The sequence below is a fragment of the Dufourea novaeangliae genome, unplaced genomic scaffold (assembly GCF_001272555.1).
Source record: "Dufourea novaeangliae isolate 0120121106 unplaced genomic scaffold, ASM127255v1 scaffold162, whole genome shotgun sequence".
Classification (NCBI taxonomy): Eukaryota; Metazoa; Arthropoda; class Insecta; order Hymenoptera; family Halictidae; genus Dufourea; species Dufourea novaeangliae.
The window spans coordinates 1,217,774-1,235,405 of record NW_015374046.1 but is presented as its reverse complement, the minus strand read 5'-3'; the positions used below and the strand labels follow the sequence as shown (position 1 = coordinate 1,235,405).

The 17,632-nt window shown below is 32.8% G+C and overlaps 3 protein-coding genes across 3 annotated transcripts; 1 reads left to right on the top strand and 2 right to left on the bottom strand.

The window, feature by feature from the left end:
* The first annotated feature begins 1,477 nt into the window (after positions 1-1,477).
* On the top strand, positions 1,478-3,151 carry LOC107189764 (WD repeat-containing protein 13-like). The gene is made up of 4 exons (XM_015578378.1): positions 1,478-1,560; positions 1,609-2,281; positions 2,517-2,809; positions 2,905-3,151. Exons 1-4 carry the CDS (start codon positions 1,478-1,480, stop codon positions 3,149-3,151), a joined length of 1,296 nt encoding a protein of 431 aa, XP_015433864.1.
* Positions 3,152-4,820: 1,669 nt separating this feature from the next.
* On the bottom strand, positions 4,821-12,540 carry LOC107189700 (rho-associated protein kinase 1). The gene is made up of 9 exons (XM_015578291.1): positions 12,139-12,540; positions 11,924-12,066; positions 11,805-11,828; positions 7,830-11,101; positions 7,178-7,721; positions 6,813-7,100; positions 6,404-6,530; positions 6,180-6,251; positions 4,821-5,404 (listed from the first exon to the last, which is right to left on the bottom strand). Exons 1-9 carry the CDS (start codon positions 12,230-12,232, stop codon positions 4,875-4,877), a joined length of 5,094 nt encoding a protein of 1,697 aa, XP_015433777.1. The 5' UTR covers positions 12,233-12,540; the 3' UTR covers positions 4,821-4,874.
* Positions 12,541-16,042: 3,502 nt separating this feature from the next.
* LOC107189751 (cytochrome c oxidase subunit 5B, mitochondrial-like) lies at positions 16,043-17,166 on the bottom strand. The gene is made up of 3 exons (XM_015578364.1): positions 16,995-17,166; positions 16,774-16,847; positions 16,043-16,314 (listed from the first exon to the last, which is right to left on the bottom strand). Exons 1-3 carry the CDS (start codon positions 17,077-17,079, stop codon positions 16,105-16,107), a joined length of 369 nt encoding a protein of 122 aa, XP_015433850.1. The 5' UTR covers positions 17,080-17,166; the 3' UTR covers positions 16,043-16,104.
* Between the last annotated feature and the right edge of the window lie 466 nt (positions 17,167-17,632).

The window sequence follows — 17,632 nt, the reverse complement described above, 5'->3', positions numbered from 1 at the left end:
GGTTTATGATAAACCCAGTAGGCCGTGTGCATGTCACCACAGATTGCTACAGTTTAACGTTATAAATACAGTCTTACGGTATAACCTAATGGGTTTTGGCAATTAAATATTTTGTAAATTTCTCGAAAATATGTATTTACAATATGATTTCACTGATGTTTACAATTTTTACAAAATAATACATATGTAGGCTATATATATTATTTATACGACGATTTCCCAAATGTTGTCATCTGACAATCTTGAGACAGCACCCAGTCACCTGCTCTTTCTTCATTTTCATCCGTTCCCCCATATATTTGAATATACAGTGAGTGTAAAAAGTATTCGTACACCCTTTAAAACGGAACAACTCTTTTAAAATTGGTCCAAATTACTTGAGTTTTTTTGTGAAGTTAGAGACATTAATTTACTAAATGATGAGAAAAAAAAATTTGAAAAAGTTGCAATTGGTCCGAATTGCGAAGAAAATATTAAAGGTCGTGTTTTACAACTTATTAATCTGAGGCTATAATAAAAATTTAATAAATACATATCGAAGATTTATGTTAGTTATGTACATACTGAAACTTTCATTGAAATCGGTTAATACAGAAACGAGCGACAGACATCAAAAGATGTGAGAATTGTTAGATTTACTACAGTTGTAGATCGAAAGTCGGGAAAAACTGCGATTTTCAACATTTTTAATTGTTTGTATCTCGTACCAACGTTAATCAATATGATTTTACGATGAATTACATTACTATTCATGTTTGTAAAAATCAATAGAAAAAACAAGGAATTCTAAAAGAATGATTTGCTAGGTAACATGTAGATTATACTTTATAATCATTACTTTATTCATTATTCTTCATTGTTTCTAATTATTCCTTCACTTTATACGATATAACTCGAATTTTTGTTTTGATGTCGTTAATATAAAATATACAGATTATGTGTCGCGTGTAAAGAACTCTTAGGTTTCTGCACCAATCAGAAACGATCACGAGAAATCGCGAATCATTGTGAAAAATCACCATGATTGGGAACGAACGTGATTCACAAGTAGCAGTTTGTGCCATCTCTAATCTCTACTGCACATCAGGCTACAGCAGAATCTAGTAATATTTGTTTAGAGCAGGTTTGACTGACAGGGGAATTTTTAAATTTCTGACAACAGCTCTAAAAATATTGTAATGAATGAGAGTATATTAATTTTTGACAGTTTTTATAGAAAGTACTATTGACATGAGTGATTACAGAAGTTCACAATGTGCTCTTTACAAATTATGAATAAACGAATATACAAAAATAAGAAAGAAAACTGTTTTTTTTGAGACATTATTACTTTCTGCAATAATTGATGTTATCGTTTCTGCAAGTTAAATATTATTTACTAGGTTAGGTGTCTGTGTAATATTGATTTATATATATAGTGAATAAAACAGTGTCAAAATCATAAGTTCATAGTGTTATTGTTTACAAATATCATAAAATGGTTACTCCATGGCATCAACAAATATTTGCTCTTGATGCTAAATATAATGCACAACGTGTAAACAAGCTACCTTCCTTAGGTTTGTATATTTATCTTATGTTTTGACACACAAAGCAATGTTCAACTTTATTGCTTTATATTCGTCGTAGAAATCAGTTATTAAAAGAAAAGTTCTGTAAAGATCCAAAAGTCTGTGAAAAGTATTTAAAGTTAAGATCAAAGTTGTTATTTTTACGGTATGGTGAAAGCTTGGAACAAAATAGTCTTGGAAGCCACACAACTGAAGAGGAGAAGTTAGAGATTAAAACACAATTGCACAGCATTCAACGAAAATCAATAGCAGAAAACTTTGCATTTGATGGTGTACATCATGTTTTCGATCAACACAGTATGCCTGTAACAATGTTAAAATTTGCAAACAATGATAAATCAAAATTGTGTTGTGCATCGTTAGATGGAACATTATCAATATGCGAGGCAATTAGCACACCACCAAAAGTAATAGCACTGCTGCAGGGACACAGAAAAGGTGTTACTGCGTTAGATTGGAGTATTAGTAATGATCTTATAGTTTCATCTTCTTTGGATTGTACTATAAGACTATGGAATGTAGCTACAGAAGCTGCACCAGCATTTTTACGAGAAGTTGAGGATCAACAGAAAGCAGAAGTACTATGTTGTGGATTTATACCAATCAACAATAATTTAGTTGTTGCTGGTAATTCTCAGGGACTTGTACAGATCTTAAATATATCTACTGGAATATATACTCGTGGTGGATCTTGTAAAATTGGAGGGAAAGTTAGCTTTTTTTCATCTAATGATAATTAGACTGTGGATTTTATGCATTTGTATAGTACATATGAATGTGCAAAACAAAATAAATATCGTAATAAAATTCATAAAATATTTAGTTGTTGAAGTTTATAGAAAGTTTAACAAAAAAAATAATAAAAATGCGAATTTGTATAAATATCCACTGTCTATTAATAATATATAAATGTATATACAGTAATTTTTATATATTTTGGTTTAGATTTTATCTTTGACTTGCGAAGGTAGTGGCGGTTTAGTGATATGGGTTGGAAATGATAGGGGAATTATTATGTCGTTTCAATTAGAACCAGGAACTGGCCGTTTAACAAAGCTACGTAGAGTACAAGAAATTGGTGGAATGATAACTAGTCTCTCTTGGCGTTCGTGGTTTTCAAAAGATGCTCCGTGGCCTGCACTTTTAGTCAGCAGTGCTTTCAATGCAGTACTTTTATATCATATTGTTGATAATCAGGGCTCATTATCACTTTGGACCAAGTACCCAATAAAACATAAGTAAGTTGTATAATGATCATAATAGCTGTTGTAAATACCACTCACACCATACTGTGTAATGTAGTTAATATTATAGTTTCATTCATTTTTTATAGGCAATATTTTGTCAGATCTACTTTTGGTCCACAAATGGAAACATGTTTAATAGCCACTGGTTCTGAGGATGGCACAATTCATTTGTTAGATTCAGCTAGACAAGGGAAAGCGATCAAAGTTAATCGACTTGAGGGACATGCATCACCAACACTTGCATTATGTTTCAATTATGATGAATCTCTTCTGGCATCTGCAGATCATCAAGGGCTTATTATTGTATGGCGTAATCGTCAACGACATATATAAATTTTTAATGTAAAACATAAAATAATATCATACAATAAATATATTACAAAAACAATTGTTGTCAGTAAGGTATTTATAATACAGTTCAAAATAAAAATTACCAATTTTTTGATTATGTGGAAACTACTCTGGTTTTCGATTGGCATAATCATAATTTAATCACTACTGCATTAAGTTAAAATTAATGCATGGAAATAAAATGCAGTTTATATAAACTTACGGAATTTATAACGGTACAGGAAATAATAACAATGAAACGCATGCTCTGAGCAAATAAATTTCTGTTCTGTATAACAATATATTAATTGTTCTCTATTAATACTCTATATGTTATAATGAGCACAGAGTTAGCAGTATCAATAAGAATAATAATCGTAATAGTAGTAAAAGTCGCATAATAATTGCTGTACTATTAACAGTAATCGTAGGATGTAAATTCTTAGTTTGACATATATCAATGAAATTATGTGGCTGTGCAAATACCAAATATATCAAGTTATTTTTTTTTAGGGTTTTGTTATTATTGTAACCTATTCTGCATATATATATTATGATTTATTTTTGCTGTAGCAATATTGAAAACTTATTTCCTTGTGTAGATTGCTTAATATTATTGATTAACAATTATTAACGTATCATTGGTATTTGTCGTTCTCTTTTTAACACATACTCAAATAAATATTCAATTTCGTGAATTCAATATTTAATACTATATCCACATTAAACATATCGTTTTTTTTCTTACTTAGATTTCATACAAATTTTACCGAGTGATCTTTTGTAAAAAAAATGATCTAAACATTAAAAATTGTTAAAAAGGCTAATATAGGTGCTTAAAAAGCATTATTAAAAAATATTTAAAAGTAATATATAACAAAATATGGTAGCACGTTTTATCTGATATTTTGCTAACTTGATTTAGTACAATACATCAATTGAAGTAATAGTGCACATACTGTACCCATAACAGTTCTAATAATAGAACATTAATACAATACATATGTATAAAAAAAAACATACGTGCTTCAATTGTTATACAATTTGTTTCCTAAAAAATGACACTCGGTCAAAGTACCATCCCTTATTTGACATTATAATACTTTTAGAGTAGAGAGCCGTTTTCTGCTTGTATAATCTTAATATAATACAATGAAAAATATCAAATTTATAGGTAACAATAATCAAAAATCAATATGAATAATTGTCATATATCATCAACTAAAATAATAACATTAACTTACACAGGCACTAATCCTTGGGTAACAATTATGTATTGAATGATCTTTAATAAATATGTACACGCGAAACGAAACCATTCAATAGTTTTGATGTAGCCTTTACATATCGATTGTCTGCTTCTGCTATTCAAATAGCGATAAACGTTTTCATTATTGCCGTGAAGCTAGTCGTATAAAAAATTATGTTAATATTATTAAGCTCTATATCAATATGTTTCTATATAACAAAGAAAAATTTTATGCTTCAATATAATGCTATAGACTTAATAGACTATAGACAATCGATTAAATTCAGCCACAAAATAAAAATTTGCTACATCTTATGTACACGTAGATCTTATACATATATGTATAATATTCGAAATTAATTTCACAGTGATCTCGGTGAATAGAGCGATCACTGTAATTTTGCAATGAAATTATTTCGGACGGACTTCAGCTAATATAAGCCTTTCTTAATGTCTTTCTATCGACATTCTAATGCATTAATCGTCGATTAAAACATTGCACTTGTCGGTGGGTTCAACTTTCTCCTGGCTATCACATTGGGCAATTTTTGAAGATGCTGGTTCACAACTTCTCTCTTGGTGAATATCACGGAGAGGCACCGTTGGCAAAAGATCATGGTTCAAGGAGTTCGATGGGATGCATTGGTCCTGTGTAACATCTATACTTTCCGTTGATTCCGATTCCGTATCTTTGTCTTCCAATTGTTCAACATCGTCCTCTTTTATCTCTTTGACGGAGAAAGATGATGCGCCATTTGTAGACAAATTTAATTTTAAACGATCTCTAGTGTGTCTGAGTTCTCCTAATTGATGCTGTTGACCGTGTCCATAATCATTTAATAATTCTATGCTATTTTGCTGTACTCCTTGTCGACTACCGTCTACTTCGTCCGACTCTTCATTAGCTGATGTAGAAGCACCAGGAAAGAATTGACTTACGTATTTACTGTCACTAGTTTGAAATTGAAATGGACGATTTGAACTGGTCACAAAAAATTCCTCGTTTCCTACAATGGAAATAAATTTCATAATACTATAAAATAATGCCTAAATACTACGATAAAAACGGACCTCTACAAGTTATATTTTGTATGGATTAAAAATATTGTCAAAATGTAAGCAGTTAAAATTTTTTTTTATATATAATACATATAGGGACCTCCATTATGATTGTTCGGCTAAACTGTGAAATTTAAAAATTGAAATAACTAAATAATATAAATACATATTGTGCGATCCGCGAGAATTCTACTTGTCAGACAAATGGCCCGTGATTCAAATGAGTTTGACACCCCTGTTATACATGATACACATTCCTATAGCAATGAATATCGCTTAGAGTTTTAAAATTTATAACAGAGTTATGTTTATAAAATACATTTATATGATACTGAGTTGAATTATTAGGACAACAAAACAAGTTTGAGATACATTAATCCCTATTGTTGACGTGAACAAAATATTGTGACAAATCCTGCATAACTGCAAAGGGTGATTACACTACAGAACTTCTTAAATAGATAAACCCTTGTAAATGTGAAACAAGTAAAAGAAGATTTCAGTATCTTTTCATATCTTAAAATTACTTTACCAAGTATATAAAATAGGTGTGAATCAAGTTGGAGAAAGCCATAGAATTAAATACAGAATATAGGAAGATATAAATGTTGGACAGAATATTGAAAATAGTTATTAAGTGTTATTATTGTAAATTGACGTAATTTTTGAATTTGTCTAATATTCCAGTTCTATTTAGGAAAAAGAGGGAATAGTAAAACATACCAGTATGGTTACCATCATCATAATCCAGAGGATAAAGATCTAATCGTGGTTCATCTATCATTTCCTCCCAATCTAAAATAAAAAAAGTATGCATACAAAATTTTCTTACCTAAACGTAAAGTTACATATAAATTTCATCTCTTTACTAGAGACTATATATACATTTAATAACCACATAAGAGTAATATTAAATTGTTAAAATAGTCGAAACTATTAGACTCTACCAGCATATGAAGTTGGTTCCCAGGTAGTAGTAGTCTCTCCTTGAGTATCGGTAGCTAATGTTTCCTTCGGATATTCGTATACGCAGTGATAGCGTTGCTTCTTGAACCAAACACTCTTCTTTTGATCCTGGACAAATCGCACATTGTCGATCCGATAAAAATGGTTAAGTTATATCTATATTTAACATATATCTAATATGTAAAAAAGTACATTTGCTAAATACCTCAAATTAAATCTGGAATAGAAACATTTATCAGAAGAAGATTAAAATTATATAAATTATTCTATATATAAATAACTGATACACCTACCGATTCATCCTAGCAGCAAAATTAAGGACAGAAAAATTAAAAATGCATATACTATATTAAGAAAAAGTTATGGAAATGAAGATGTCATAAAGCTTACTCCGGATTTTAATGTTTTGTCTGGAGATCTTAATGCGGAACGGTGTGGCGCTAACGTTGCATTCCAAGCAGATGGTGTAAATTCTTCTTCCTCTTCATCATCATCTTCTTCTTCTTCTGCATCCCCTTCTTCATCTTGTTCTTCTTCTTCTTCGTCTTCTTCATCCTCCTCCTCTTCTTCTTCTTCTGCATCCATTTCATCTTCAATGTCAGCATGCACAGCTGTTCCTTCGTCATTACTCAAACTGTTTCGGTTTTGAACTTGCTCAACATGTGGTTCATTGTATCGCTACAAAATAATATAATGTAATAAATAAAATATAAAATATAAATTTGTTTTTTTTTAACACATAAATATTAAATTACCTTCCAAACAAATTCCCCAGAACTAGAACTATTGTCTTCGTCTTCTTCTTCCTCTTCCTCCTCCTCTTCTTCTTCTTCCTCTTCTTCATCTTCATCTTGACTACCCCAGCCATGCTCTGTTCCAAAACTTGTTGACATTAGGCCATCCTCTAATGTCAGAGGCAAGGGCAATGGAAAAGATGGAGGCAACTGTTGCCATTTGGATTCTTCTTCCGGACTTGGCAAAGGTGCTACTCCACTTCCAATCATGATATGTGATTTTTCATCGTGAGAACAGACTACTGAACAATTATAATCAAAATTTTCTTCTTCCGAAAGATCTCCATTAGTTGTATCTCGCTCATCGTCATGCAATTTTTCTCCCAATCCTTCTAATAAAACCATTTTATTTGTTCGAGTATCGACTAACAATACATCATCTGATACCACTGATTCTTTTGAAGCAATCGACGCATCTCTAGAATTTGACATTAGAGACTCCGAAGTAAGAGTACTTTCTCGTTCTTCTTGGATTGGACTAAGTGGAGTGCCATATATATTATACCTGTATGAAATAAATATGTTTCTAATGCAATTTTATAAATAAATACTCTAAACTAATTAAAAATCAGTATTACGTTATTTAATCTATAATCAGAAATAAAAACAATACCTTATTGAAATACCCACGCCTCCACTACCTTGATTGGATGATTCTTCACTATCATCATCGTCCCACTGTTTATTATCTATATCACTAGATATAGAAGGATTATCATCATCGTCAAGAGTCTCTAAAGGTTCTATAACAGACATTTGAGCACAAGGCAACTTCTCTCTCAGTTCGTTTCGAATTGCTGTCACAAACTCTTCTTCCATACCAAATGATACGTAAGAATTATCACTACGTAAACTCATTGTAGAACTATCTTCATCTTCTGTTTCAGTTGTATTTGTATTTTGATTTCTGTTCTCAGCTTCATGTCTATTATCACTTTCATTTGCATGTGTATCGTCAACATCTTTTCCATCTTCAGTTTTTTTTTCTTTCTCCTTCCCATTGTCATCTTCAGTTGTGCTGTTATTTTTTTGCTTATTTTCATTTGCAACTAGCAGACACTGATTTGATGCTAAATATGTACTCACACATTTATCCTGCATTAAATCTTTTTGTAAGGAAATGATATTACCTGGATTTTTTAATTCTAGCTCGTCTTCATGTTTAAGTATACTTTCTGCCTCTATTTCCTTTACATCTTTTGATATTGATTTCATAGTATCATTTTCTGTTAAATTGACATCCATAATACAACCTTCACCATTTTCGATTTCAACTACTGTATCAACAGTTTGTAAAGAATTGGATTTGTCTTCATTTAGACAAAATGTTCTACTTTCTGTACATTTAATTGAGGGTAAATCTTCTGTTACTTTTTCACAACCCTGTAATGTTGCATAATACTCAGCATCAAGGATGGTGTCCAATTCCAATAAAATCTGTAATTGTTGTTCTTCGGTAGATATTGGTGCAATTGTAACAGAATCATTAACAGAAGTTGAAGGAGCTGAAGATAGGAAAACATTCTCTTCCTCCTCACAAGACTCTTTATCTCTGAAACCAGAGTCAGAACTTTGCTCGTCATCAGGAGTAGATAATTGCTTTCTTTCGTCTTCTTCATCATTAGGTACACACCTTCGTTCTATGTCCATGTCTTCTCCATTAGAAAATTCGTCGTCAGCATTATATGCAGAGTATTTTGTACGAGATTGTGGTGTATGTGGTGTAGATACAGTGGTTACAACTAATTCTGGTGTGACATCACTTTGTTGCTTAGATGAAGACTCTGTATATTCATTAAATTCACCTTCGTACAAGAAACCAGGAACCTTCTTTTCTAAAGCAGAATCTAATGCATGATTCCAAAGTTCAACATCAACTAAGTTATTTTCAACTGTTTCAAAATTAATTGAAAAGTTATTAGAAAAGCAAATATTGTCATCATTTTCGTGTTTAGACACATCATTATATTGAGGCTCCATCTTTTGTTGTAACATTTCAAAAGAGGATGTGTCATCAGGTACAAAACGAAGAAGAGGGAGATTAGGATCTCCTTTTGACAGAAGTCTCAATACATGTTTATCATTACGAGTTTCTGTGCTTGTATTTGCAACAGGTGTAGGCTCGGTTTCTACAGTAGATTTATTATCATCTAACGATAACCTTAGAATTGGTGTCTGACCCTGATCCATTGTTAATGTCAGTAATGTTGGCCTTTCTGCATTATCTAACATTTTGATCTTATTAGAAGTACTATTTGGCAAAGGATCTCGTAATTTTCTCAATGCCTCATCAAATTCATCCATATGAATATTATGTCTAATGTCACTATCACTGCCAGCAACAGATAATTTTTTCTTTGCATGTTTCTCTGATATTTGAGCTCCCATTGATAAGTCTGCATCAGAATCAGGATCAATATGTACAAGCACCATTAAATCCGTAACAGATTTAGATTTTTGTTTTACTTTTTCAGTGTAAACTCCTTTCTCGATTCGTCCTTTCCAACTTTCTTCTTCAGTTTCAGAACTAGATTCATGATGAACAAGAACATTTTTAACACTTGGTACATTTTTCACTGGTTCACCTGGTCCAAGGCGAAATGGAGATTGCCGTGGTGTATCATCAACAACAGTAGTCCAGTAATCTGAATCAATGCTACCTCTAAGATCCTGTAAGCTAGCACTACGGATGTGTTTAGTAGTATTCATTCGTAAATTTTCCCATCTTTGCTCAAAGTCTAAATAATCTGTGTGTTCATTCAAAAGCGCTTGCTTCACCTCATCCAAAGTTGATCTCTTTTGTGGATTTAAATTCAGACATAAATGAATTGCTTGAAGTATATTTGGTGGACAACTTTCTAAATAAGCCTGCATACCATTCGGTAAGGAATCAGTTCTTAAAGATAACAGCATTTGAATAACTTGCTCGTCACTCTTATCATTGTACGGTCTATTTCCCCAAGTAGCAATTTCCCAAAGGAAAATTGCATAACTCCACATATTTGCTTGAGATGTTATCTCTCTTGTTTCAATAGTAGTATCGGTACATTCAATGCTTTCTGGTGCTGACCATCTGATAGGTAATGCGCGATCTCCTACTATATAATAATCTTCAGGATATTTTTCTACACCAGTTCCATAATCTCCCAATTTTGCAGATAAATCTGATGCAATTAAACAATTTCTTGCAGACAAGTCTGTATGCACAAACTCATGACTATGCATATGTTTTAAACCAGCTGCAATTTCCAGTGCCATTCGAATCGGAATGTTCTCTTTATTAAGTGCTTCTTGAGACTTTTGATCGTAATTTGATAACAAAAAACCTTTGAGATCACCAACTGGACAAGATTCAAATATCAATAGGTATGGGTCAGTTTCTAAACAAAAACCCAATAACGTCAAAATATTTTGATGTTGCAACTTTAAATATGGTGTAACTTCACCAAGAAACCAAGCTTTTTCTTTTGTAGTAGCTTCTTCTGTCAGGATTCTTACAACAACACCACCATTTTTTGATGATCTTTTACATCCTTCTAAGTCTGCACGGCCCTCTACAACTTTTCCAAACCAACCATGACCTATCTCTCTCAAATATTTCAGTTTTTCTCTGGGTATAGACAATTCCTGTGCATTAAACCACTCGCGACAGTGTTCTGGGAGAGCATTAGGATCAGAATCACGGTCTTCAAAAAATGTCGTTGACAGTGGTAATGGTTTAGATTTTGAGGAATTCTTAGATCCAGATATAATGTGATCCACAGGTAGTGGTTCAAACTCAACTCTCTCTGTAACGGTTAACATACGTGGAACATCTAACTCTAAACCTTCCATGGAGTGCTCAAACGCTGATTCTTGTCCAATGTTGTTTCCATCTTTGAACTCCTAAAATGTAAAACATGGAATATATTCACACGTCTACATTATTGTACAAAAGATGGACAAACAAGTATTCTATAAAGTAAAAAACTGAAATACATTAAATATTAAATAATATTACATGTATTTTTGGGTGTCCCAAAATAGCTTCGACTCCCGGAAATGAGGGATTTTTGAGATGATTTGAAACAACTATTTCCTTAACGCAAATGTTATCCGAGGCTCTGTTAACATTTTCGTTGACGAAACAATTGTTTCAAATCATCCCAGAAATCCCTCATTTCCGGGAGTCAAAGTTATTTTGGAACACCCTGTATAGTTAGACAGTTTTGATTGTCAGTAATATAAATTTTTTTCACTACTTATGCCATCGTTTTGAAATGTAAGCAATAAAACAAAATCTATTACGTTTATACTACATTATTGGAGTTTTAGAAGAACTGGTTCCCTACATACTTAGGAATAATAAATTTTGAAATAATAAATTGCTGTTGTATGACTCCATCTGTAAGAATACTAAATTAAATAAATCATCAATATATCTTACATTAATTATTTGAATTATTTATCTTTGCTAGCTAGAATGTTTTGCTCTACTTCCATTCTGTCTTAAATATTCATACAGAGAGAGTCAATCATAAACTTTTCAAGATCTATTCCATTAATAATAGTGCTCCAAAATTCAAATTATTTGTATCATCAATGTTACCTGTTTGTACTGTTTTGCTTTGTCCTACAATTAGAAATGTATAAATCATTCTTTAGACTATAATTAATCATAATGGTTTTCATATGTTATTTTACATCTGTTATGATTCGTGACATTACCTCAAACCCTTTAGGTCGTCTAGGTCTTCGACAACAAAGACATCCAACTAAAGTAAATGCTGCAGCAGTCACACTTAAAAGTCCAATCATATACTGTATCCAATATCGTTCCCATTTTGACGAAGTGTGGTTGAATGGCAAATCTGTCGGAAGTGAAATAACCTCTAATTTGTTTGGTGTCATTAAAATATATGTTGAAACAGACAATTAAATACCTGTTCGTATCGAAGACGATACGGGATAGGCTGAAAGTGTCGGTAGACCCACCCAAAACAGCCAACATATCCAGCATAATATGATATCCAACATTGCGCATTGAAGCTCTTTAATAATGATCGCGATCCATTTAAGTCATTCTTAAAGATTTCGGATTGCTCGATGCAAGCGTACTATTGTAAAAGAACTGAGAGATTTATTAAATCGCAACACGTTCCAATTTTACGACATCACAACTTTTGTGATTTTATCACAACTTTCCGTAAACTCATATTTCTGATACATCTACACTTTATTGGAAACTAGCTTTGGTGGTACGGAATGCTGTTGACTGAATCTGTCACAGCTACAATGAAAAGTTGTAATAGTATATAAAACAGAAATACACGTTTCTTTGGGAAACGACCTGGACCAAGCATGATACGTATCGTGAAACGGATACAATACAATCGGCCACGGTCCGGTTAAAAGGTAGGTGTAAAATCACCACGCTTGCCAAACCCAGTTCTATTCTTGCCCCTCTATTCTCTCTGTTGCTCTCTTTCTACTTCCAACCAGTGATGCCAGAACGTGGGAAAACCACGCGAGCGCTTACCCTCTCCATGCCTCCTGTGAGTATTCCACCGCGCATATTCTACCCTGTCCGTGAGCTCTGCCCCACTATGCCCTACTCGGCGTCACCCACACAAGCATTTTCTACCTCTATCATGTGCGCTCTGTTTCGGGTGTTCTCAGCAGAAGTCCTACATCACATGTTTCCGACGCGACGGCAGAGTAGCCTAAGATAGGTCAAAAATCTCAAGCCATCTAACACCGAAAGCGCAGCACGATTTCTCTCACGCCTCACGCGCTCATGATGAAGACCCCGTTCGATTCCCCGTTCAAATCCCGATGCGATGGTTTTACTTTTTATTTTTAATTATTGTGTAATTTCAGTTTGTAATCTGTTAGTAAACTAAAAACTTGGAAGATATTAATTTGAGAAGCATTTTCAAAATTCGATTTTTTTGTTAGTGATATATTTCGCGTTTCTGACAACCGTTGCAGCTGGTCCATACACGTGATCACGGTCGTTATTTAACTTCATTCCAACCGTGATTGCGATTTTTTTATCTTGAGTGAAGTTGCTCACTGTGATCGTAATCCCTTGGTCTTTAAACAGAAAAACGTATTCAACATGATTTTACGATAAATTACATTACGGTATTATTACTATTCGGGTATACAATCACGTTACATATGCTATGAGAGATGAAAAGAATATACCTATTATACGTTAAAAATTCCGTGTGTCATGTAGTTTGTATAGATATATGTATTTAACAAAATTAATAAATAGTATAAAGCATTAAATAATAGGACGGCACACAGCCCACCAGCCATTAATAACGAACCGAATCGAACTAGTGATGGGCACCATCGACTACAAACTATCGACTAAGTCGATAGTAACCAACGACTACTTTCAGTCGACTAACTTTTTCAATCGTCGACTACTTTAGCCGCTTGAAGCGACTAACTTCAGGCGAATAATATTAGTCGCTTGAAGCGACTACTTTCAGGCGATTAATATTAGTCGTTTGAAGCGATTACTTTCAGGCGACTAATATTAGTCGCTTGAAGTGACTACTTTCAGTCGACTAATATTAATCGCTTGAAGCAATTACTTTCTGGCGACTAATATTAGTCGCTTGAAGCGACTACTTTAGTCGATTAAATTTAGTCGCTTCCAGCGACACGCTCGAACTATCGAGCTATTGATCGCTATGGACTGGATCTTGATTATTTTCTTCACGATGCAAACCAATTGTAATTTTTCCATATATTTTTTTATGCATTACCAAGAACTGTGCAAATTATTGCTTATAACCTAATTGATTTTCATACAAAATTTAGAGCAGTTAATTTTTTAAGTGCCAATATTAAATAGCTTACAAAAAATCGAATATTAGTAATTGTTTAAAAAAACTTGTTTACCACTTATATTTTTGAAATTCTATCTATGAACTAATACATTTCCAAAAGGTAAATACACCAATGTACATAACACAAATACATAACCTATAAAGCAAAATTTCAGTCGACTAAAAACTATCGACTAAATAGTCGACAGTATGTTGCGACTAAATAATCATTAATCGATAGTTTAATTTAGTCGATGGTGCCCATCACTAAATCGAACCGAATGCATCCGAACACATCCGAAGCTAACCGACGTACCTCTAACGACCGCTGCCTTTTCCCCTCCAATCCAACGGTCACCTACCCGAAAGTAGTAGCATATGCTCCGTCTATATACGTATGCCTATGGGCTGACTGGGTTTGTTTTTCCCCTAGTAGAAGCCGAGTTTGCTCATCGGTGTTCTTATTTTTGATGGAGGTCTATAAACTTATTTATATTCTGAGAATTCCAATCCCTCCGTCTCAGAACGATGTCATGAAACCACATTCTGTTTCAGTCGCCCGTCAACTACGATTTTGCGGTGTTTGCACGGTCAACCACAGTTGAAAACCACCAGGTTGTTCAACCAAAAGTAGATCAACGGGCACTTTTAGTTGAACGACGAAAAATCGTTTAGACTTTGTTGAAATCCTGTTTACACGGACGATCTTGAACGACTTCAAATTGGTCAACTCGATCGGTTAACCAAAAGTTGCCTAGTGTAAACGCTGCTTTATCCTAATCATTGTTTCATCTCCCTTTAACCAATGCTATTTGGGTTATGTAATTCGTCGACAGGTGGCCGCGACACTCTCCCAATTCTCGCATTTCGTAACGCTCTTCACCCTTTTCACTTGTAATCAAGTAATTAGTAGTAATTGCCGGTGACCGTCGTGGTTCCGAGCAATTTTTGACCGCTATTTTCTACTACAAACTCCGCTTTGTCTACCGCTATCACAGAACAGTAAAACCACTGTTATATATTTTTCGTTGTTTGATTATTTAAGTAGTGTAGTGTACATTGTTATTTGTAATAAAATAAGCAATTGTAAGGACAGTGTGTGTGTTCTGGACTTCCATCGATTAGTTAAAGCATAATTAAATCCGATATTAAACAGGTGTGTTTTAGAGATTTTCCAGGAAACACTGTATATTAATAGGATATAATATATTTCCTAATTAGTTACTGTTTATATTAATTTGCTTAGATGAAATTAGGTAATTGTTGATTATACAACATAAAGTACAGTGTGTAACGAAAATATTCAAACAGCAAATTTCTATAACTACATTATTATAATGAATATAATTTTCTTACATATTGTTTCATTTGTTCTGAACCCTTTATGGACTCTAATGGGACTGTTGGTAGGAGGATTCTCCTACAGCTACTTGGAAGCATACACACATTTATAGTTTACTCTGGACACATATATGCATCGATTATCTGCAAAGGGTAAAATTCAAAATTTGTCTGATGTATATCTGCTAATGCATGTACAGTTTTTGTATCATTAGTGAATTATTGACTATTCTATTGTTCATGTTTTCATTACTCACTGTATGTGAATGTAAATTTAATAATGAATTATTTAAAATTTGTACAGCTAACATTTTAGCAACACAATTTATACAAGATCATGTTTATATGTATAGAGTTATGATGAATTTATTAAAGACATATTATTTTTAGTAGTTGTATGTGCATTATTAATGAACCTTAAAGAATTTCCCTTACACAACAAAATTTTGTAAACATAAAGCAAATTGAATAAGATTAATTCTTTTGACCTTTTATTTCACAACTTTCTTCCTGAGGATACAATAACCATTACTTTATTTTATGAACAAGTACTTTTAAGGCTTATATGGTTAAGTTTAATTCCATTATTTAAGTTACTAATATATTAATTTACAAAAGACAGAGACAGGACATGGAAGGATAATAAATGAAACCAGTCTTCAATGTAATGTAATGTTAATTCTATGTTTTAAATAATCCACTAGTTAATCTGAAATCGCATTAAAGAGGAGTTTTTTCAGTAATCTTAAACCAATGGCCACATTCACAGCGTCGAGGTTTGCCTGCATGCAACCACATCCAGTTTACATGTGATGCATCTGGTTCACAAATGCATCCTACAATTCGACTTTTGAATACACTGGGCACTAAGTTTGGTGTTTCCTTTGTGCTATTTGGTGATATTTTTACAGCTTTCATATAATATGGGTCCTGTAATTAAAAAATAATCAAAATTAAGTTTAAGACATTTGAGTATTAATACACTGATATAACATCTATAAACATTGTCTGCTATTTCATACATATGACAAGATGTCAAATGATATGAAGATTTAAACTTGTATTAACACGAAGTTATGTGACATTGAAGTTTTTATTAGGGTATAACAAAACTAAAACCTGTTGTGTCACACAACAGTAACAATTGTGAAGCCTCATTAATTAAAATCATTAAATTTGAAAGCAATTTACAGAGGTGATAAAGATTATGTTTTATATACATGCCCAACATATAAGAATACAAATATCATAATATTTTCACTATTATTACGAATAAAGGTACTTGAAAGATATGACATCCACTTAGCTTAAATCAATGATTTGGTCAATGCGTTGAAGATAATATACAATATGAAGGTAAGAACTGTGTAGTACTGTATTGGAACTTACAAAATTGCCAGCAGCTGCAGCAAGTAATTCTCGCTTCTCCAATCCAGTTGCATGATCAAGGGGATCAGTAAAATCTATGACAAAAAGTGATAGTACATAAAAAAAAATTCAAATGGTAAAAGAATAATAAAGTGTATTATCATATTACGTAATATGAAGACGCAAAAAGCTGAAATGAATGAACAAGCCTAATAATTATTAAAGTAGAATGTATGATTTACGTTTCGGCATCTTTGAACAAGTAGCACTTCGAAAGAATGTGCGTCGACATGTCTGGAAAACAGCACGACCGCATAACGATGCCATTTTTTAGATTACACCGTTGCCTCGCCGAACCAAAACTCTTACGGCACAGACAATTCTAACCGAAGCAAACTAAAGAGTGTCAACCTAGATAACGTTCCCTAATCGATTGATAATGTGACGTATTTTCATGAAAGTTACGATTTGCAGAGAATGTGCCTTAAATATTTATAATTTTCTTAAACCACCGTCGAGATATAGAATTGCTACGTATTCGCAATTTGTAATATTTGGAAACAAACGCCATCTGTTGTAAATTCTAGAAATAAGTACATGTAACTATTACCACCGACTAGATACAGAATAGACCTATCATCCAATGCTTTTTTTTGTCCCACGCTCATAGGGTACGTAGCCCTGTTACCATTTTAGTGTCAATATCCGACGTTACCGATAAAGCATGAATTCTGAGTATTATTAGCACCAATGAAGTGTTATATATTCCATTCTTATTACGTGTATCTATATGCTTTCACGAGAATAAAAATATCCGATGCTTCAGTTTAAGGTTAAGGGATAAATATGACAGTCATGAAACATGAAACGGAAAAGTATA